This window comes from Schistocerca piceifrons, chromosome 7 (genome assembly GCF_021461385.2).
Source record: "Schistocerca piceifrons isolate TAMUIC-IGC-003096 chromosome 7, iqSchPice1.1, whole genome shotgun sequence".
NCBI classification, from domain to species: Eukaryota; Metazoa; Arthropoda; class Insecta; order Orthoptera; family Acrididae; genus Schistocerca; species Schistocerca piceifrons.
This window is the reverse complement of record NC_060144.1, coordinates 29,204,345-29,227,895: the sequence shown is the minus strand read 5'-3', so window position 1 is coordinate 29,227,895 and position 23,551 is coordinate 29,204,345. Positions and strand designations below refer to the sequence as shown.

The window sequence follows — 23,551 nt, the reverse complement described above, 5'->3', positions numbered from 1 at the left end:
TGGTCTATTCCTTGTCCCAGTAGTTTGACACGGTGATTCTCTGTTTTCTGTACCTTCAGATTAAAATAAATTTCTTATGTTTTTGTGTTGTTTATACAGAACTGGTTAGCAATACACCACACCCTACATTTTTCAAAAAGATCATTATTTTTTGTTTACCACCTTTGGAGATCATGGTCATACCATCAGCATATAAAACATTTTTGCAGGCTGTGTAGTTTGAGAAATCATTAACGTAGATAATAAAGAGGAAGGGTCCAAGAACGACGGGCGCTGATAACCTCGTTGTTGTGCGCCCTAAAACACTAATAATCATCATCCAAGAATGGAGCCCTGTGGAATTCCTCTTTTAATTTTCATTAGATCTGACCTTTCATTGTTCACATACACTGTTGCCTGTTATTTAGGTATGACTTAATCAAATCAAGTGGTTTGTCTGCAGTACCATAATAGTATTTTTTTTTAAATAATTATCTCATGTGATACTGAATCAAATGCTTTGCTTAAGTCTATGAGTGTTGCACAGGTGGTCAGTTTCCTTTCAAAAGTGTCGTGGATTTCAGTTATCAGGCTTTCAATAGCTTTTATGGTCGACTGATTAGTTCTAAATCCAAACTGGCTGTCATTAAGTAATTTATTGCTCTCAAAATACGTGTAAATCTGTGTTTGTGAGCAGCTCTCTATGATTTTGGCTAGTGTAGGGACAACTGATATTGGTCTATAGTTATCTGGCATTTCTCTGTCACCCTTTTTGTATATGAGGAGTGTAACCGTAATTTTAAGGCAATCGGGGAAAATGCCATCATCAAGGATTTTATTTGCAAGGTAGAGTAGAGGAGTTCTAATTTCCTTTCTTACAAAGTTACTGAATCCATTGCAGTCTTCTGTTCTAGAGTTGTTCAACTTGTTTACAGAGTTATTTATATCTGCAGCAGTTATATTCTACTCCAGTTAAAACTTTTCTCTCTTTTATTCTGTGATTGTGAAAGAAAAACTTCTGCATCAGTTCAGTCATCACTTTTTGGTACATGGGCATTTACTGAATTTATGAAGTGTTTGTTGAGAGTGTTGCAAGTAATTGGGTTAATGATTTCTTCTTTCCCCATGTTTATCTCACTTTTGACTATGTTCCAGGCAGCTTTACGTTTGTTTTTAAGTCAGACAGACATTCCTAAATCAGATACTGGATTGTAGGGTGTACCCAGGAGCATATGTAGACTCAGATCACAATGTAATAGTGATGAAGAGTAGGCTGAAATTTAAAACAATCAGGAAGAATCAATACACAAAGAAGTGGGATATGGAAGTACTAAGGAATGACGAGATACAGTTGAAGTTCTCTTAGGCTATAGATTTCAGGGAGAGCATAAGGGAGCAATTGACAGGAATGGGGGAAATAAATACAGTAGAAGAAGAATGGGTAGCTTTGAGGGATGAAGTAGTGAAGGCAGCAGAGGATCAAATAGGTAAAAAGACGAGGGCTAGTAGAAATCCTTGGGTAACAGAAGAAATATTGAATTTAATTGATGAAAGGAGAAAATATAAAAATGCAGTAAGTGAAACAGGCAAAAAGGAATACAAACGTCTCAAAAATGAGATCGACAGGAAGTGCAAAATGGCTAAGCAGGGATGGCTAGAGGACAAATGTAAGGATGTAGAGGCTTATCTCACTAGGGGTAAGATAGATACCGCCTACAGGAAAATTAAAGAGACCTTTGGAGATAAGAGAACCACTTGTATGAATATCAAGAGCTCAGATGGAAACCCAGTTCTAAGCAAAGAAGGGAAAGCAGAAAGGTGGAAGGAGTATATAGAGGGTCTATACAAGGGCGATGTACTTGAGGACAATATTATGGAAATGGAGGAGGATGTAGATGAAGATGAAATGGGAGATACGATACTGCGTGAAGAGTTTGACAGAGCACTGAAAGACCTGAGTCGAAACAAGGCCCCTGGAGTAGACAATATTCCATTGGAACTACTGACGGCCGTGGGAGAGCCAGTCCTGACAAAACTCTACCATCTGGTGAGCAAGATGTATGAAACAGGCGAAATACCCTCAGACTTCAAGAAGAATATAATAATTCCAATCCCAAAGAAAGCAGGTGTTGACAGATGTGAAAATTACCGAACTATCAGCTTAATAAGTCACAGCTGCAAAATACTAACACGAATTCTTTACAGACGAATGGAAAAACTAGTAGAAGCCAACCTCGGGGAAGATCAGTTTGGATTCCGTAGAAACACTGGAACACGTGAGGCAATACTGACCTTACGACTTATCTTAGAAGAAAGATTAAGGAAAGGCAAACCTACGTTTCTAGCATTTGTAGACTTAGAGAAAGCTTTTGACAATGTTGACTGGAATACTCTCTTTCAAATTCTAAAGGTGGCAGGGGTAAAATACAGGGAGCGAAAGGCTATTTACAATTTGTACAGAAACCAGATGGCAGTTATAAGAGTCGAGGGACATGAAAGGGAAGCAGTGGTTGGGAAGGGAGTAAGACAGGGTTGTAGCCTCTCCCCGATGTTGTTCAATCTGTATATTGAGCAAGCAGTAAAGGAAACAAAAGAAAAATTCGGGGTAGGTATTAAAATTCATGGAGAAGAAATAAAAACTTTGAGGTTCGCCAATGACATTGTAATTCTGTCAGAGACAGCAAAGGACTTGGAAGAGCAGTTGAATGGAATGGACAGTGTCTTGAAAGGAGGATATAAGATGAACATCAACAAAAGCAAAACAAGGATAATGGAATGTAGTCTAATTAAGTCCGGTGATGCTGAGAGAATTAGATTAGGAAATGAGACACTTAAAGTAGTAAAGGAGTTTTGCTATTTGGGGAGCAAAATAACTGATGATGGTCGAAGTAGAGAGGATATAAAATGTAGGCTGGCAATGGCCAGGAAAGCGTTTCTGGAGAAGAGAAATTTGTTAACATCCAGTATTGATTTAAGTGTCAGGAAGTCATTTCTGAAAGTATTCGTATGGAGTGTAGCCATGTATGGAAGTGAAACATGGACGATAAATAGTTTGGACAAGAAGAGAATAGAAGCTTTTGAAATGTGGTGCTGCAGAAGAATGCTGAAGATTAGATGGGTAGATCACATAACTAATGAGGAGGTATTGAATAGGATTGGGGAGGAGAGAAGTTTGTGGCACAACTTGACCAGAAGAAGGGATTGGTTGGTAGGACATGTTCTGAGGCATCAAGGGATCACCAATTTAGTATTGGAGGGCAGCGTGGAGGGTAAAAATCGTAGAGGGAGACCAAGAGATGAATACACTAAGCAGATTCAGAAGGATGTAGGTTGCAGTAGGTACTGGGAGATGAAAAAGCTTGCACAGGATAGAGTAGCATGGAGAGCTGCATCAAACCAGTCTCAGGACTGAAGACCACAACAACAACAACATAGATAACAGCAGTAAGGAATAGCTCAGTAGGCAGTACAGTTGAAGAGGAGTGGACATCTCTAAAAAGGGCCATCACAGAAGTTGGCAAGGAAAACATAGGTACAAAGAAGGTAACAGTGAAGAAACCATGGGGTAACAGAAGAAATAAATCAATTGATCGATGAAAGGTGGAAGTACAAAAATGTTCCGGGAAACTCAGGAATACAGAAATACTAGTCACTGAGAAATGAAATAAATAGGAAGTGCATGGAAGCTAAGATGAAATGGCTGCAGGAAAAATGTGAAGACATCGAAAAAGAAATGATTGTCGGAAGGACAAACTCAGCATACAGGAAAGTCAAAACAACCTTCGGTGACATTAAGAGCAGGTGTGATAACATTAAGAGTGTAACGATAACTCCACTGTTAAATGCAGAGGAGAGAGCAGATAGATGGAAAGAATACACTGAAAACCTCTATGAGGAAGAATATTTGTCTGATGTGACAGAAGAAGAAACAGGAGTCGATTTAGAAGAGATAGGGGATCTAGTATTAGAATCAGAATTTAAGAGAGTTCTGGAGGACTTATGATCAAATAAGGCAGAAGGGATAGATAACATTCCGTCAGAATATTAGTTTCATAACACAGCTATTAAACCACGATGGGTCTTTCCCATCCCTTAAGACCTTACTTGGAACACACTTGCCAACAGTATATTTCACAATGCCTTTGAATTTTTTTCCATTTGTTCTCCACTTCTTCATCCTCATCACAAATATTTGATGCTGACTGCTCAGATACTCTGAAATTTGTACCCTGTCACTCTTGCTAAGCAAAATTATCTTCCTACCTTTCTTTGTAAGACCGATTGCTATAGATGCTATCACAGCCTTGGATCACTGATACCTTCCTCTATGTTAACTGATTCAGTAATTTCAGCTCTGTTTGTTGCCAGGAGGTCTAAGATTTTACCCTCACGAGTTGGTTCTCTATCTACTCAAAGTAATTTTCAGACAAGACATCCAGAACAATGCCACATGAATCCCTGTCCGTGGCACTAGTTGTGATAGCATGACACTCCTAATCTATACCTCGCAAGTTGAAGTCACCCCCTATTACAACTGCATGAGCAGGAAATTTTTTTGCAATATTCTCCAAGTTCTGTCTGAAGCGCTCTACTGCTAGAGCTCTAAACCCAGGTGGTCTATAAAAGCATCTGATTATCATTTTTGACTGATCTTTGATACTTCATCCAGATTAATTCACAATCGGATTCCGTGATACCTCGCTAGATTTTATCGAACTCTTTACTGCAATAAACACACTGCCACCATTGGTGACTAAACTATCCTTACGATAAATATTCCAATCCGAATGTATGGTTCCATTGTCTTTAACATCTGGTTTCCACCAACTTTCTGTTCCTGATACTATCTGTGCATTATAATCTTTAATAAGTAATAGTAATTTGAGACCTTTCCTTGGATGCCCCTGCAGTCTACTAAAATCATATTAACCTTTTCTGTCTCTGATCTGTGCGGACGAACATTCTCTGAGGACATTGGGGACTAATGTATCAGGCAAATAACCTGTGATCCCAAGGGAGGGTTTCTCTTACCTAAAAAAGCCCCATGTGCATGTCACGCCATACGTACTCCGCTACTGTGGTTGATGCTTCCCGTGTGTTGATAACCCTGTACTGAGCTGACAAGAAATCTTGTTCTTCCTGCCATTGCCCTTCACTAATTCGCACTATATCTAACTTCAGCCTATCCATATACCATTTTAAACTGTTTAATCCGTGTACCCATTTAAGAGATGTAACATTTGATCTGCTCCAAACCATAGAATGCCAGTTTTGTTTTTCCTGATAACATCCTCCTACATAGTTCCTGCCCATAGATCTGAATGGGGGAATTTTTTACCTCCAGAATAGTTTACCTAAGAGGTGGTTGTTATAATTTAACCATAAAGTAGAGTTACATGCCCTTGACAAAAGTAGCAACTGTAGTGTCCCCTCGCTTTGCCATTCACAGTATCAGCACAGCAAGGCCATGTTGGCTAATGTTACAAAGCCAGATCAGTCAGTCATCTACACTGTTGCCTCTGCAACTATTGAAAAGGCCACAACCCCTCATCAAGAAACACGTTTGTGTGGCCTCTCTACAGATACCGCTCTGATGTCGTTGCATGTATGGTATGTCTGTCTGTATCATTGAGGCACACAAGCTACCTTCACCGCAGCGGGATACACATTTGATAAGGGAGGGGAAACATACAAAGATTAAGCTTATCCATTACAAACAAATTTTACGAATTCTTATCGGGTTGAAGAGTGATAAATTTGGCCATACTAGTGTAAAATTCCTTGAAATTAATCAAAAGTAAATCAAGTATGTTGTAATAAAAGACACTATTGATAAGTGTCTCAAAAAAATCTTAGTGTTTTATCCAGTTTAGTTTTACTCTTGTAATTTCACCAAGCTAAGAGTACTTAGTTTTGTTTCTATTATATGTATCTTTTAGGGAACTCTCAGTTTATAATGTAACATATTGTCATTTGTAGATGGCAACAAAGTGGGGAATTGCAAGTGCAGGCAGAATCAGCCATGATTTTGTTGTTGCCTTGAACACATTGTCTCATGATGAGCACAAAGTAGTAGCTGTAGCTGCCAGGGAGTTTGAAAGAGCACAGATATTTGGAAATCATCACAAAATACCTTCTGTGTATGGATCCTATGAAGAGCTTGCGAAAGACCCAAATGTTGGTGAGTGTGCATGCCTATTTCAATATTGTTACAAAGTGCCATCTTTACCATTTATAAGCCAAGTTCCTATAAATGTAAATACATTGTGTTCTGTATGTTCCTTCATAGAGGAAGACTTTTCTGCAATATTGAATGCTTCAAAGTATACATGAAGAGAAATCTGCTATTGGGAATTTACTCTGTATGCTTGTTAATAGTCAATAATTAACTGTAACTTACTTCTTACAAAAACAGCAAATGTGGCTACCAATATTTGCTGTACCAAGTAGCTTGTAACTTGTTAGTTACATGTTCCATAGATCATTTGAATGAAGCTACTTCAGGGTGTATACGACCCGGGACAACTGGGAGATCCGGGAAAAACCCGGGAATTTTTTCATCCGGGAGAAAACCGGGAAAAACCCAGAAATTTTTGTAGGATTCCAGGAATTTTTCATTGTTTTAGTTTTTCAGTAAATTTTTGTAATTTTGACTGGTAAGAACCGATACTCTACCAAAGGATTTGTGAAGTTAATCAGCAAACAAATTTTGACAGTGGCAGAATAGCTACAGAATTCTTGATGGCCGGCCGGGGTGGCAGAGCGGTTCTAGCCGCTACAGTCTGGAACCGCACAACCGCTACGGTCGCAGGTTCGACTCCTGCCTCGGGCATGGGTGTTTGTGATGTCCATAGGTTAGTTAGGTTTAAGTAGTTCTAAGTTCTAGGGGACTGATGACCTCAGAAGTTAAGTCCCATAATGCTCAGAGCCATTTTGAATTATTGATGACAAGGTTGTTAGAACGAGGAAGGAGAAGAAACAGGGACATCACACAAATTATGGAAGAATAAGACGATTCCAAATTTTATATAATTTTTGTAATACTGCTTTTCGATCTCGTGCTTGAGAAACTGGTGCGTATGAATGAAATGTAAAAATATTTCCTAACATAAAGCTTTTTGCTTGTATTAGGCCTTATAGGTATCTGAGATTGGTACTTCGTGAATTATTCTGTCATGTTATAAAAATGACCATTTGTGCCAAAACAGTCTCGTTTATTTGGTGTGTGTTACAAACTTTCTGCAATATTAGAAAGGCCTATTTTGTTTTATCTAGCAGACAGTGACAAAATAGACGTAATCAGATCGAGAAACAACACCAGTCTTGAGTATTATTTGTATTAATAGCTTTTTCAGTATTTGGTAACGGCATTTTGATTTTTCGTGTAGCAAAACATTTGACGAACTTCGATGAAGTAACATAGTGTTGCAGAAAGGAAAGCACGCCATGTAAAGCTGTAGCAAGCTTAGAGAGAAAAAAAATGCTAGGAGCTGAGGATTGAAGAAATGTGCACTTTCTTGCTTGTCTCTTGTCGTTATTGGTTTTATGTATCCTATATTTAATTTTGTCACACAAAACAGCAAGTTATTAGCTAATAGACAATGAAGAGTGCACATTTTCTGAAGAGTTCTTGTTCTCCCGATTACAAATAATCCCATTCGCTTTTAATTACTAGATTTAAAAAAAAAAAGAGGGGCGGGCTGTCAAACGAGCCGACTAGGAGCAGGAGAGGCAACACAGGACATTTGAATTTCTACTGTCCTGTGTAGGTTTGATGGCATCCATTACAAAATCTACACGTTTCAGTTCCACAGAGCAAAATACAGTGACATGCTATAGAACAACATTGTATGAAGAGGCGTGTCACTGCACTTTGGCACACTTAAGACCAAATAGCTTGTTTTACACTTCCTCGAACACACGTTTTATGCTTCAGACTTTTCAGAAAAATGTGCACTACAAGATGAACATATTTTTGAAAACTCAATTTTTTTTTTAAGTATTGACCCGGTTCGCAAATATCATAGATCCGGGGCTGATGCACAGAGCAGTCTGAGTAATAGTGGGTAGTCTCCGCGTGACCCATGTTTACGTTTAGTGATTTTGCTGTTTCCCCTTTGTTTACTCTCACGTCAAATGAAAACAAAATGGATATATGTGGTCGGGAGCTGTCAAGTGAATTAAAATACATTAACATAATTACGGAAGGCTAAAATATATTATTAGTTTCAGATTTGATTTTATTTCCACCTTTCTGACAGTCCAGCATTACTCGCCTTGCAGAACACTGAAGTTATTTTTGTCTGTTTACTGAAGAAATTTAACTTTTATTGACCTTCACTGCAGAGGCAGTCAATGTATTTGAGACGAAATGTTTAATTCCACAGTACTGACTAGTTTCAACTGTTCGCTGCATTTCAAGTGCACGTTTTCATCTTCTAGCACGTATGGCATTGTGCCACAATAAAGAATCAAATATGGTATAATACATCTACATCTACATCCATACTCCGCAAGCCACCTGACGGTGTGTGGCGGAGGGTACCCTGAGTACCTCTATCGGTTCTCCCGTCTATTCCAGTCTCGTATTGTTCGTGGAAAGAAGGATTGTCTGTATGCTTCTGTGTGGGCTCTAATCTCTCTGATTTTATCCTCATGGTCTCTTCGCGAGATATACGTAGGAGGGAGCAATATACTGCTTGACTCTTTGGTGAAGGTATGTTCTCGAAACTTTAACAAAAGCCCGTACCGAGCTATTGAGCGTCTCTCCTGCAGAGTCTTCCACTGGAGTTTATCTATCATCTCTGTAACGGTTTCGCGATTACTAAATGATCCTGTAACGAAGTGCGCTGCTCTCCGCTGGATCTTCTCTGTCTCTTCTATCAACCCTATCTGGTATGGATCCCACACTGCTGAGCAGTATTCAAGCAGTGGGCGAACAAGTGTACTGTAACCTACTTCCTTTGTTTTCGTATTGCATTTCCTTAGGATTCTTCCAATGAACTGGTGCTCCAAGAAAATGTACATCCCAAAAACCACACTGAAAAGCTTAATATCAGGCCGAGGTCTACTTCATTGGGAATCTGGACGTACGAATGTGCACTTTAAGAATGCACTTTAAAAGTGCACATTTTAGTATGGTTCACAAAATTCCAATGATGTCTTATTTCTTTTGTGACAATGTATGATCTTCTAATGTTTTACATGTATTTACATACGGGCTTTGTATGTCATGGTAGCTGCACAAGCGCGGTGTCGCCTGTTATCTGTGCTCTCTGGCAATTGCTGAAATCAACCTATTTCTAACAGGTCTCGGGAAAATATTGCAAATGGTGGTTTGAAATGCGTTACTTTCAAAGTAAATAACCATTTACGTAAGTTGAACTATGTGCTAGAATGTACCATGAATTTCTTAAATCAAAGAGCGTTGATTTAAAAATCAATTCTTTGATGACGAGTCATTTAGAAGAATTTCGAACCCTGAAGATCATTTATGTCATTATTAAAAATTTTACTGGTATATTTGTATGATATATCTTAAAGTGTAACACGCGCAAAAAGATCAACATTACATGCAAAAGCTTAGCTTCTCTTGCAGTTTATTAACCTTAGAGACCAATTTTATGTGTGAAAGCTTTGCTTTTCTTGTAACAGAACTATGTATATATTTAAACTATTAACTTTCCCTGTTTGTGTATTTGTGCTACTTAACAGTGATGTTGCTGTTAGCTGACTACATCACTTGTCCTATGCTCTGAATACCTGCTGTCATCGGCTTGCGAGATCACGTGGCATGAGCTAAGACTAGCTTACAAAAGCGCATCGCAATCTTGATTTCAATGATTCAGAAAGTAACACGCGGTGTTTGGTGGTGATCCTATGTATACTTTCGTAATACGAAAATACGCAGTGTACATGTTGCTGTACATCAAAGATATTTCCAATACATGTCTTTTTCCCTAAGTTTTGTTTCCTAAAGTGCTGGGAAATTCTACGCCCGTATATAAAACCATAACCATTCAATGGACTGATAAGTTTTGTAGTTCCGAGGGAAAATATACCGTCGCTTAACACGGAAAAAGTGTGTTTTCACTCGGGAGAAAGCGTATTTTTAACCGGGAAATCTGGGAATTTTTTTTCCTTGTCTGTGTATACACCCTGTACTTGGTGTAGCAAATATTGGCAGCCACATTTGTGATGTGCGGCAAATCAGTTTACAGGATGTCTACCCTAACATTAATGAACATATTATTTTTTAGTCCTGAGTGCTCACTTTCGTGCAATCAGTACTTTCTTTATAACTGATGAGCTATCCCAGAAAATTATTCCATAAGATATTATTGGGTGGAAATACGTAAAATATGTCAGGAAGTTGATTTGTTTGGTTCCAAGACTAGTAATCATTTGTGGAGCAAAAGTAGCTGAAGAGAATTGTTTGAGGAGCTCAGTAATTTGCTTCTTCCAGTTCAAGTTTACATCAATATGTAAATTGAAGCATTCTACCCATTTCACTAATTGTTGGTATGACCGTTGTGCAGAAATGTATATAGTGTGTTTTCTCAAAAGTAAGGGAGAGTCCATTTTCAGAGAACCATTTAATAATTCTTTGAAAAACATTATTAGCACAAAATCTATTATTCCTAATTGAATGGAGTACTATAGCTTCTTTATGTTATTCTGAAAACCAAAATTGTCACAATTTATAATTACAAATTAAAACTGCCTCCCCTGCAGTTACAGCCAAAATAAAATCCAGGAATTATTTCATCCAGGAGAAAACCAGGAAAAAACCTGGGAATTTTTCATTTCTTTAGTTTTCAGTCAAATTTTTGTAATTTTTATTGGTAAGAATTGTTAGTATAGCAAAGAACATTACTGTATCCTGCTACTGGAGAATAACACTGCAGCAATAAAACATAAATGAGAGAAAAAATAAAACTTTATTTACAAAGGAAATGCCCCATTTACAGCAACAAAACACCATGCATGCACAAGCGTCTGCAAACAGCAGAAATGTGTCAAAGGCCTTAGGGCGAAGACTATGTAATACTTTGTAACAGTAAACTCCTTTCTATGAGCGTAACGTCACAACTGTTTACATTAGTTCCCTGTGAGCAGTTGCCAGCGGGCTCATGGTGCATGCGCAGTTGACTCGCATATGAGCCATTTCCGGCTACTTGAAGTGTGGCTGTTAACTGTATCGGCAGTGGCAGGAAGCAGCCAGATGCTAACGAGAAAAATTTTTCTCACGCACCCTGGCTGCCAGATTCGTGCATGTGCAGAGTTGTCTCAGTTGTAGTGGGGAGGGGGTTAGTCTCCACATGACCCGTGTTTGCGTTAACTGATTTCACTGTTTCCTTTTCGTTTACAGCTCCCACGTCAAATGAAAACAAAATGGATTTCTGTGGCTGGGTGCTATCAAGCGAATTAAAATACTTTCACATAATTACAGAAGGCAAAAATATCTTATTAGTTTCAGTTTTCTGATTTTATTTTATTTCCAAGTTTTTGGCAGTCGAGCATTAATCGCCTTGCAGAACAGTGAAGTCATTTTTGTCAGTTTGCTAAAGAAAATTGGCTATATTAATCTTTTCCACTTAGGCAATCAATTTATTTGAAACAAAATGTTTCATTCCACAATCTTGGCTAGTTCCAATTGTTCGCTGAATTTAAAGTGCACGCTTTCATCTTCTGCCATGTATGGCATTATGCCATAATGAAGAATCAAACATGAGATAGTACACTACTAGTACTCCAAGAAAATGTATATCCCAAAAACCACACTGAAAAGCATAATACCAGGTGGGACCTACTTAATTTTGAATCCGGACAAACCATTGTGCACTTAAAGCCGAATTATGCATTTTAGTATGGTTTAGGAAATTCCGATGCTCTTATTGACGGGAACTGTCTGCAGTGGTCCCTGGGTTTCCATTGATACCTATTCTTCCGAAAGAGACATGCTGCCCCCTAGTAACTTGTGACCGGATGTAGGCATGATCTTTCGATGTGATCAAGACCTCTTACTGTTGCCTGGCGAGGTACCTGATGGTCTGTAGCTATTGGTATGCCTCCTGGTGATGTCCCGTTTCGTTTATGGCCTAATGTAAGCTCTCTTAATGCATTATACATACAAGAATTTAGAGTCCAGAAGATCAGATATTTATGTCATTATTGTAAATTTGACTGGCACATTTGTGTTATGCATCTTAAAGTGTAACACATGCAAAAAAAGACCAATATTACGTGTGAAAGCTTAGCTTCTATTGTAGCTTATTAATCTTAAAGAACAATATTACATGTGAAAGCTTAGTCTTTCTTGTAGGTACATTAGCTGTATCAATGTACACCAGCTTCTCTTGTAGCTTATTAATCTTAAAGAGCAATATTATATGCAAAAGCTTAGTTTTTCTTGTAGCTACACTATCTGTATTAATGTACATCATTAGCTTTTCCTCTTTGTGTGTTCATGCTACTTAACAGTGATCTTGCTATTGGCTGACTACAATACACGACATATGTTCTGAATATCTGCTGTCATTGACTGGCGAGATCATGTGGCATGAGATGTGATTGGCTTATAAAAGGGAATCACAATCTCGATTTCAATGCTCCGGAAACTAATGTACTGTGTTTGGTGCAATTCAAATATGAAAATATGGAGCATATATGTTGCTGCACATCAATGGTCTTTCCAAAACTTCTCTCCCCCCCCTCCCTTTTTTAATTTTTTTTATTTATTTACTTATTTATTTATTTATTTTTATTGTCTCTCCCCCTAAAGTGCTGTGAAGTTCTACGCCAATGTGTAAAATGTTAACTTTTCAAAGGATTGATAAGTTTTACAGTTCCGACGGAAAACCTACTGTCACTTGGCACAGAAAAAGTGTATTTCTGCCCAGGAAAAAGCATATTTTTTAACTGGAATACCCAGGAAAAATCTGGTAATTTTTTTTCCTTATCCACGTATACACCCTGGGCCTCAGCTAACTCTGTGGAGCCATAACTAAACACTGAAATGACCATCACTCAAAGAGCTGTTTTCCAACACCAAAGCTTACTTGTCAGTGTTAAATTGTTGTCATTGATGGCATGATAGAGAGAGCTTAATTGAGGGAACTGCAAGCAGTTAATGCATGAATCGGTCACCTCTCATTGATGGGAACTGTCCGCAGTGGTCCCTGAGTTTCCCTTAATACCTATTCTCTCGAAAAAGACATTCTGCCCCCTAGTATATCGTGACCAGATGTAGGCACTTAGTTATTGGTATGCCTCCTGGTGATGTACTTGAAAATTCTGTGTGGCTGCTACAGACCATGTGAACAATGCTTTCTGCGACACGCACGTGCATCACAGCTGTCATGCATGTTGTGGCTGGTGCCCCTTGGTACCGTACAGTCCTCTTGCCTATTGGTGTGTCGAGGCACGGTAGGCCTCAGAGGTCTTGACAGTGTTGGAGTCTTCGCCACCTTTGGGATGGGAGGTCAGAACTGGATCTACCCCTGTTAGCGTAGGATGAGTGTCACAATGAACTGCATCTGGCCTTGGGAGGTCTTATTGTGGAAATCTGGAACTGAAGAAGGAGTTAGTGTGTCCATTGTTACATTGGATCTGTGACAGGCCTGGACTTGATTGATATGCCGGCAACAGTGGCATTCTTGCAGCAGCTGGACTTTGACAATCACATGTGTAGTCTGCCACTGCTGATGATCTTGTTCGTATAGCTGCACCTACATTGGATCCTGCAGAGAAAACCAATGCCATCCATTAATCCAAAATGGTTAAGGCACTGTTCTAGTAGTATAACATTTGAGGTACAGAAGTCCCAAAACTCTGACGGTGTAAATTGGGGGCCATTGTCAGCGACCACGGATTTTGGGATGCCTTCGAGGGCAAACAAGCAGAACAGCACCTGGATCATTGTTACTGAAGTTGTGGACTGTATGCAAAACACTAAGGGGATCCACTGCTCACATCCGCAACCAGGGGCCACATAGAGCTGAGGAATGGGCCAGCAAAATCCAAATGGAGATATGGAGATATGACCAAGGAGGGATCGTGGCACCATGGGTGTGTAATGGAAAACACCTACCGAGGCAGGATGGGGCCGCCGCTTGCTTGCTTTGAATTGTGCAACACTCCTTCACCGTTCTGGCAATATTTTGCATTGATACCCCTCCAGTAGATGTATTGCCAGGTGAGGCACTTTTTCAGAATGGTTCACAAGTGGTCATCACAGAAAAGCCAAAGAACATTATACCAGTGTGTGCTGGGAGTGAGTACCTGAGCACGGCCCAAGGCACCCTTATCAACGTAACACAACACAACACGACACAATGCAAGGATGACGCCTCATGCAGCCTGGTCCAGAAGGCTTGGAGTCTGATATGTGAGATGTTTAATGTCCGTGGCCCATCCTTGTGTTGTATAACACAAGACCTCCTGGAGGACAGGATCATTCAGCATGTGTTGTCCCATGAGATGTGTGTCAATTGGGAGATGGGCTAAGACATCTGCAGCCTCACTGTACACATGAAAACATACTTCTGGAGTCTCACTGAATTCCGGATTGTGACCAACAGGTAATTGTGATAGGAAGTTGGCATTGGTATGGACAGCATTAGGGCGATATTAAATATCACTGGCAAATCCTGAGAGAAACAGAGCACCCATTCCAGCCACTGTGCCATGTGGGTCGGTATTGTTGCTGAAGACTAGAAGAGGTGCAGTATAGATTTATGATCTCTCACGAGTGTGAAATGGCAGTCATAGATGTAATCATGGAAGCGTTTGATGCCAAAGATGATGGCCAAATCTTCCTTTTCTATTTGGCTGTGGCTCCTCTGTGTTGCCATGAGAGTCTTGGATACAAATACGATGGATCGCTCCATGCCATTCCCAGTGTGGGACGAAACTGTGCGGATATTGTAGTCAGAAGCATCAGCCGTTAACGCCAGTGGTTTCGTTGGATTGTATGCCATTAGGCAAGTAGGCTGGAAGAGGGCCTACTTCAGATCATGGAAAATATCATATTGGGAAGGCTACATCCATGGCACGTTCTTATGGAGCAAGTGGTGTAGTAGCTCCACAATGGTCACGGCATGGGAAAGTGAACCATATATAGTAGTTCAGAGTCTAGCTGGTACGCATCTGTGGAAGCCAGTAATTGTTGGTTGACAGACACGTGCTGCAGCATATGCCGTATGCCGGACGCGGTGAAGATATGTCATAACAGGGTGTATACGACCCGGGACAACCGAGAGATCCGGGAAAAACCCGGGAATTTTTTCATCCAGGAGAAAACCAGGAAAAACCTGGGATATTTTTAGAATTCCGGGAATTTATCATTGTTTTAATTTACAGTTAAAGTTTTGTAATTTTGACTGGTAAGAACTGAATCTCAAACAAAGGAACAAAGGATTTTACTGTATCCCACTACTGCAGAATAATACTTCAACAATAAAACATAAACGAAAAAAGAAAACCAAAATAACTTAAATTGCATAGGAAATGTGCCATATACAACAACAACACAGTGCTCATGCAAGTGTGTGCCAATTGAAAATGTGCCAAAAGCTTTAGGAAGACTATGCAGTGCTTCATAACAACAAATTGCCTCCAATGAGCGTGAAGTCACAACTGTTTATATTGGATTCGTTTTAGAGTTACGAGCGGGCTTGTGCGCATTCGCAGTTGAGTCACGTTTGAGTAGTAGATTCTCCCGCTTCTGGCTGCAGGAATGTGGCTGTTGGCTGTACAAGCAGTCGCAGCAAGCTGCTAGATTCGACCAGCAAAAGGGGGCATCAAATTCATATTCTTGAGGAAAAAAATTTGTTTCACAAAACGCCTAGCATCCAGTGAACGTTTGTCTATCGATTATTCATATGGTTTTGAAATGCTTCCCTGTTGGTTTTGTAACAACATTTTAAGTTGATTTCTGACTGAATCATAAGTTGACTTTTGAATGCATGCATTGTGTACGTGATGTCTCTGTCAGAAGAATCCTCGTCACATCTAGAAATAAATTTTCGCAGACAAAAGGGGGCGGGGCTATACGAGCTGAGGGAGTAAAGCTGAACGGATGAATGACAATCGCTGTCTGATTATGTGGTTGATTGGGTTTGCGAATGATCAGCATTGTTATAATTACTAGCGAAATCCATAGATTCAGACTACCAGAATGGAAATAAACGACTGACAGGAATAACAGGTGAGAAAGATTACGTATTATCTTCTCGGTGTATCCAAGAAAATGAAATTTTGACAGATCGCTACACTAGTAAGGACCAGTAGTACAGTCCCCGGCTAGCCGATATGTTCTATTCTGGAAGTAACGCGGAAAACGTTGTTCGAACACGTAATAACGCATAACCGGAAAATAATCGCGGGATAACTAAACATGTGATTCTGGCAGGGTTAGTGAAGTTGATCAGCGAACAAATTTTGACAGTGGCACCAATAGCTACCGAATTGATGACAAGATTGTTAGACCGAGGAAGGAGAAGAAATGGGGACATCACACAAATTATGGAAGAATAAGACGATTCCAAATTTTTATAAAAATTTCGTAATAATACTTTTCGATCTCGTGCTTGAGAAGCTGGTGCATATGAATGAAATGTGAAACTATTTCCTAACATAAAACTTTTTGCTTGTTGTAGGCCTAATAGGCATTTGATATTGGTACTTTGTGAGCTATATTCTGTTGTGTTATAAAAATGGCCATTTGTGCCAAAACAGTCTAGTTTATTTGGTGTGTTACAAAATTGTTGCCATATTAGAAAGGCCTATTTTGTTTTATCTAGCAGACAGTGACAAAATAAACGTAATCAGATCGAGAAACCACACCAGTCTTGGGTATTATTTGTATTAACAACTTTTTCAGTATTAGATAACGACATTTCGATTTTTCATGTAGCAAATCGTTCGACGAACTTTGATGAGGTAATAGATTCTTTCGTAGAAAGAAAAGCACGTCATGTAAAGCTGTAGCAAGATAAGAGAGAAAAAAATGCTAGGAGCTAAGTTTTGAAGAAATGGATAATTTCTTGCGTATCTCTGGTCAGTATTGGTTTTATGTATCCTATATTTAATTTTGTCGCACAAAATAGCAAGTTATTAACTAATAGGCAATAAAGACTTAAGATTTTCTGAAGCGTTGTTGTTCTCTCTATTACAAGTAATCCCATCCGCTATTAATTTCGAGATTTTTTTTTAAGAGGGCAGGCTGTCAAACCGGCCGACTGGGAGCAGGAGAGGCACCACAGGACATTTCAATTTCCACTCCCCTGAATATAGTTTGCACTGCACTTTGTCATACTTAAGACCAAATAATATGTCTTACATTTCCTCGAATACATATGTTTTATGTTTCAGACTTTTCAGAAAGATGTGCGCAACAAGATGAACATGTTTTGAAAATTCTATTTTTTTTTTAGTATTGACCTGCTTCGCAAATGTCGTAGTTCCAGGTCTGATGCACAGAGCAGTCTGAGTAATAGTGGGTAGTCTCCACGTGACCCATGTTTAGTGATTTTGCTGCTTGCCCTTCACTTACTCTCACGTCAAATGAAAACAAAACGGATATCTGTGGCCGGGAGCTATCAAGTGAATTAAAACACATTCACATAATTACGGAAGGCTGAAATATGTCATTAGTTTCAGATTTTATTTTATTTTCACCTTTATGTCATAATAAAGAACCAAATATGATATAATACAGTACTGGTGCTCCAAGAAAATTTACATCCCAAAAACCACACTGAAAAGCTTAATATCAGGTCGAGGTCTACTTCATTGGGAATCTGGACTTACGAATGTGCCCTTTAGGTATGCACTTAAAATGTGCACACTTTAATATGATTCACGAAATTCCGATGCTCTTGCAGTATCCTCTGATGTCTTGTCTTTTATGCCATAATGTATGATCTTTTAATATTTTACACGTACCTACATACAGGCTTCCTACGTCATGATACCTACCCAAGCGCGGTGTCACCTGTTATCTGCACTCTCTGGCAATTGCTGAAACGAACCTATTTCTAACAGGTCGTGGGAAAATATTGCGAATAGTGGTTTGAAAAGCGTTACTTTCAAAGTAAATATCCTTTTACCTAAGTTGAGCTATGTGCAAGAATGTACCATGAATTTATTAAACCACAGAGCGTTAGACTCTCGTTTGAAAATCAACTCTTTGATGACGAGCCATTTGGAAGAATTTCAAACCCTGAAGATCAGACATTTCTGTCATTATTAAAAATTTTACCGGCACATTTGTGTGATATATCTTTAAGTGTAACACGCGCATAAAAGATCAACAGTATATGCGAAAGCTTAGCTTCTCTTGCAGTTTGAGGCCAGTATCGTATGTGAAAGCTTTTCTTTTCTTGTAGCAACACTATGTATATTAATTTAAACTATTAACTTTCCCTGTTTGTGTGTTCGTGCTATTTAACAATGATGCTGCTGTTGGCTGACTTCATTACGTGCCCTATGCTCTGAATATCCGCTGTCATCGGCTGGCGAGATCACGTGACATGAGCTACAAACGCTTACAAAAGCGCATCGAAATCTCAGTTTCAGTGATTCGGAAAATAACATGCAGTGTTTGGTGGAATTCCAATGTATACTTTCGTAATACGAAAATACGCGGCGTACATGTAGCTGCACATAAAGATATTTCCAAAACGTGTCTTTTTTCCCTGAGTTTCGTTTTCTAAAGTGCCGGGGAATTGTACGCCCGCATATAAAACCATAACCATTCAAAGGATTGATAAGAAGAAATATACTGTCACTCGGGAGAACGTGTATTTTTAACCGGGAAAAATCGAGGAATTTTTTTTCCTTGTCCACGTATACACCCTGCATAAATACTCAACCTGGCGGATGAAAAAAGAACATTTGTCAAGGACCGCCGCTGTGAATGTGGAGAAGAGCTTGTTGAGATTCCGGACGAGATCTGCTGTATTCTTTCCAGTGACCAGAATATCACCGAGGTAGCTTATTGTCTCTGGGACATCCTTAACAAGTACATATGGAAGATTGCTGGGGCACTGGCAATGCCGAATGGAAGCTGCATATATTGTAACAATCCCAAAGGAATGTTTATGACTGCAATCTGCTGGGAGTTGGTGTCCAATGGGAGCTGGTGATAAGGATCCTGAAGATAGATTTTAATGAACACCATAACCCTCCCCCATCCCCCTCATGCTCTCCCCAGTGAGACAGGAAACAATGTCCTCATGCTTGGGAATGGGATATGCAGCATCTAAGGACTAGGTGTTCACAGTGTCCTTGAAGTTACCACAAATTTGGACAGCACCCAACAGTTTTTCCACAATCGTGATGAGGGAAGCCCATTGGCTATGCGTGACTGAAATGAAGACGCCCTTGTCCTGGAGGCATTGAAATTCCAGTTGAAGCTAATCCCAAAGAACAAACTCAACACAGCAGGCCTTAAAAATTTTTTGACCGTAGTGGGTAATTCAGTATGTGCCTGGAATCTCGAAACCCCCACCGATGACTTCTGGAACAGTGGCCCAAATTTCACTAGAAGGTCAGTGGTGTGGGGTCAGAGGCCCAGGGTGTGGACAGTTTCAGAGGTGTTGTAGATCTCAAAGCACAAGATATGGAATAAGTCTTGGCCAAGCAGTGTACAGGCTGCAGGGGACGCAACTTCCAGAATCCTCGCTGTGGTTACTGTGGCGCAAAGACGGAGTCTAATCCGAAAGCATCTTGCCATGGAAATGAGGTCATTACTAAAACTACATAACTTTGTTGTGAAGTGGCGCAGTGGAGGGGATCTGTTGATTATTGTAGTCGATGACCATGTATCAGTTTGGAAAGTGACTGGTTTGCTTACTAGCTCAACCTGTTTTGACAGCAGCTGATTAGAATGTGGGAGTATAGCATGTACCAGTGGCACATCTGGAAAATTTGGATGGGAAGGATCCCCCTGGTGTCATCCTGTGCCCAGTCCATGGACATGGAAGTGGATGAGTGACAAACTTCATCTTTGTGGCTGGACTTACCGCAGGCTGTACACGTTGCCTTATGGAAACGGCATTGGTGTTGCGGATGGGTAACAAAACATTATTTACAAGATGGAAATTGTTTGAAACGACATGTCCTGGACGGTCTTTTTCGGACTTTGACACCAACTGCTGCTGCTATGCTTCCAGTTCATGATGGAAGACAAATACCAGAGCTGGATCTTGGATGGAAGCTGCTGCTCTGACTGATTGCTCAAGAGCCTGAATGATGTGAAAACATGAGTCGAGTGACAGATCTTTGATCTTCAAGAGATCCTGCCAGAGACTTCGTCAGGTGTATGAACTAAAATCATGTTGTGGACCAGAGCTGATGCATAAGGGAGCTTGCATTGTTCGTTAACACATCGTAACCAGCATTCCTGGGAGAGACCCTAGTTAAAAATCGTGTGTTGTGCTGCAGTAATGTGTGTCTGAATGTCAAAGTAATCGGCTAAGCTTTTCTTCACTAAGTGTGGTTGCTGGGAGATGTGACTGATGACCTCAGCAGTTAAGTCCCATAGTGCTCAGAGCCATTTGCTGGGAGATGTAACTGTTGTAGCAACTGGTAGGTTGCGGGTCCCACATTGGCCATTAGAAAGCGCGCTGCTGCTGATTGCCACAGACGTTGTAAACTGCAAAATTATGTTCTAATCGGGCTTTGTAGCAGGCCCAAGGCTCAATTTTCCTGTCAAAGGGTTGAAAGGGCAGTCGTGCCGATGCACCTGAGCATAGCTGGACCCCAGGCTCCGCAGTATCTGTAGGGGCACCTTCAAAGCAAGAACATCTGGATGTGTAATGTCTACGTTCGGTGGCAGGGACATTATTTGTTCCTGATCTACCTGGAACGTGGCACACATACTCTAATCAGTTCAGTAAAATCCTCATCGCCACTGCAAAATCTGTTTATGGTTCCTAATTGAAAGAAAATCCCAGTAGGAGTGCAATAGCTTCTTTTTACCTTCCAAAAATGAAAGAAACTGCTCGTTGCAATTTATAATTACAAATTAACACCACCTCTCCTGCAAATACAACCAAAATGCAATTCTGTGGATTTGATTTCAACTAACTCCCTGGAGCCGGAAATAAACACTGAAATAACCAACACCTGAAGATCTGTTTTCCAGTGCAGAAGCCTATTTCTTAGCGTTAACTTGTCTTTATCGATGGCATGTCACCAAGGGCTTAATTGAGAGACTGCAAACAGTTGGTGCATGGATCAGCCAGTTCTCGTCGATGGGAACTGCTTGTGGTGGTCCTTGGATTTCCTTCAATAACTGTTCTCCAGAAGAGATGTGCCGCCCCCATAATAACTCGTGAACGGATGTAGTCATGGTCTTGCGATGAGACCAGGACCTCTTGCTGCTACGTGTGAGGTACCTGGGGGTCCACAGCTCTGAGAGCGCCTGCTGGTGGTATACTTGAAAATCCCTTATGGCTGCTATGGACCGAGTGAGCATTGCTTTCTGTAACACAAGCATTATAGCCGTTTTGCGTTTTTTGGCTGGTGCTCCTGGGCACCACAGCAATTAGCAATCTCTTCTGTTGCTTTCTCTGTAATTGTGTTTTTTATAACACTAGTATTGTGTGAAAAAAGTATGTTGTGCTTGCTGAATGTTAAGGGGACATCATTTACATATCTAGGGAACAGGGCTGGACCAAAAATTGAACCTTGTGATTTCTTCCCAGTCACAAAAATTTTCTCTACTTTCAACATTGTTTGAATTATTCAGCGCAATTTTTTGCATTTTGTTTGTCAAGTATGATTCAAACCAATTGTGCGTAAAGCCATCAGTTCCACAAAGCTTAAGTTTTTTCCAAGAGAGTAATATGATCTTTGCAATCATCTTCAACGGGAAAGATCACAAAAAATTCCAACTGGTGATATTTTATTATTTAAGGCTCAGGATATTTGATTAATGAATGTAGAATTGTATTCTCAGTTGAGTAGCTCTTCTGGAATCCAAGTAAATTAATTCTACTTAACTGTGAGACCACTCTAGAGCTCATCACTTTTTGAATATTTTGGAAAAAGACATTAGTAAGGAAATCAGATGATAATTACTTACTTACTTCTTGTCATCTTTCTTGTAAAGAAGGTTAACAATTGCATATTTTAAACATCCTGGAAAAATACCCTGAGTCAATGATGCATTGCATATATCACTAAGGACATTACTTATTGAATTAGAACAGCTTTTCAGAATTCTGTTTGAAATTCTATCAACAGCATATGAGATTTTGTTTTTAAAAATTTTGTAATTCTATTAGTTTCTGTGAAGGATGTTTGGTGCTATTTAAAGTTGCTTAAATTTTTGTAGACTGGTGATTTTAATGTTATTTTCTCTTGCATCGTCAATTGACCTGTTTTATCGTCTTCCTGTTACCGCAGTTAGAAAGTGAGTGTTAAAAATACTTGCCAGTTGTGAATTATCAGTCACAACATTGTCATTTAGTTTAACTTTTGTGGTTGTCCTGTCTCCCCTTTCATGATATCCCTTATAGTTTTAATTATACTGTCTGCATTATTAATTTTTGTTAGGGTGTGCATATTTCTGGAAAGTTTAAGGACTTTACTTAAAATATTACAGTACTTTTTGTAGAAGGTAAGTAACATCGGATCTTAACTTATTCTGACCTCTATTTAAATTTCCCTTTTCCTCTTATATTAAATTTTAATCCTTTTATTTATCTGTGGCTTACTAGTCTTTTAATGGACTTTCTGGGCAACTTCCTTGGATTGTACAGCTACTAAATGTGGCACAAGAGCTTTGGTTCCTCTGACTTAGCTGTTAGGTATTACCCATTGTGTTAACCATCATATTAAAACGATGACAGTGATTCTAATTGTCAAATGACTGAAGATAAATTTTCTGAAAGACAGAAACATGTGCCTCACCTGCTCACTTGAAAAAGTGGAAGTAAGCAAGTAGACACAAAACTCTAATCACACCTTACAATTTCTGGAGAGAGGGAGGGAGAGCGAATAAAGGCTTATGTTATAGGGTCACCATGGCAGTAACTTGCTAACTGCTTCTGAGTTTTGCCATGACTAATGGTGTTCTACAAAACGATCTACATTTGATTTCACTTAGTAAGACTGACAAATAATTAAAAAAAACTGTTGACGCTTCTTGCAAAGATCCAAGATTGTGTGCATGAAACAATTTTGTTAGACATGGCGTGGTAGGACTTTTTATTCCATGGCTAGAGTCTTATTGCCATAGAAAGCAATGAATCATATTACACAATCCATAAATGAAACAAAACTGAGGCTGAGACAACAATGATATTGTGTTTACAGAGTCAGTACTTGTTTCTTCTTGCACAAAGATGTGGAAAAGATGAAAACTTTTTTAGGGACTGCAACATTTGATCATATCACACGCACGCTAATTGGGGGCTTGAAGATAATCGGTATGTGGCAAACAGTTTAACAATAGATGCTATAGAATCCCACGTGATATAGATTCCCAAATAAATTTAAATGATTTATAGAGTTAATCTTAATAGTAACGTATTAACCTTCCAAAACAGCAAGGAAA

At 39.5% G+C, this 23,551-nt stretch overlaps 1 protein-coding gene across 3 annotated transcripts in view; it reads left to right on the top strand.

Moving 5' to 3' along the window:
• The window catches only part of LOC124804903 (trans-1,2-dihydrobenzene-1,2-diol dehydrogenase-like), a 104,025-nt gene that overhangs the window by 18,975 nt on the left and 61,499 nt on the right, over window positions 1-23,551 (top strand). For all 3 annotated transcript variants that reach the window (XM_047265278.1, XM_047265277.1, XM_047265276.1), the window contains exon 2: window positions 5,959-6,160. In XM_047265278.1, the coding sequence (XP_047121234.1) occupies window positions 5,959-6,160 (202 nt within the window). The remainder of the gene's footprint in view (window positions 1-5,958; window positions 6,161-23,551) is intronic.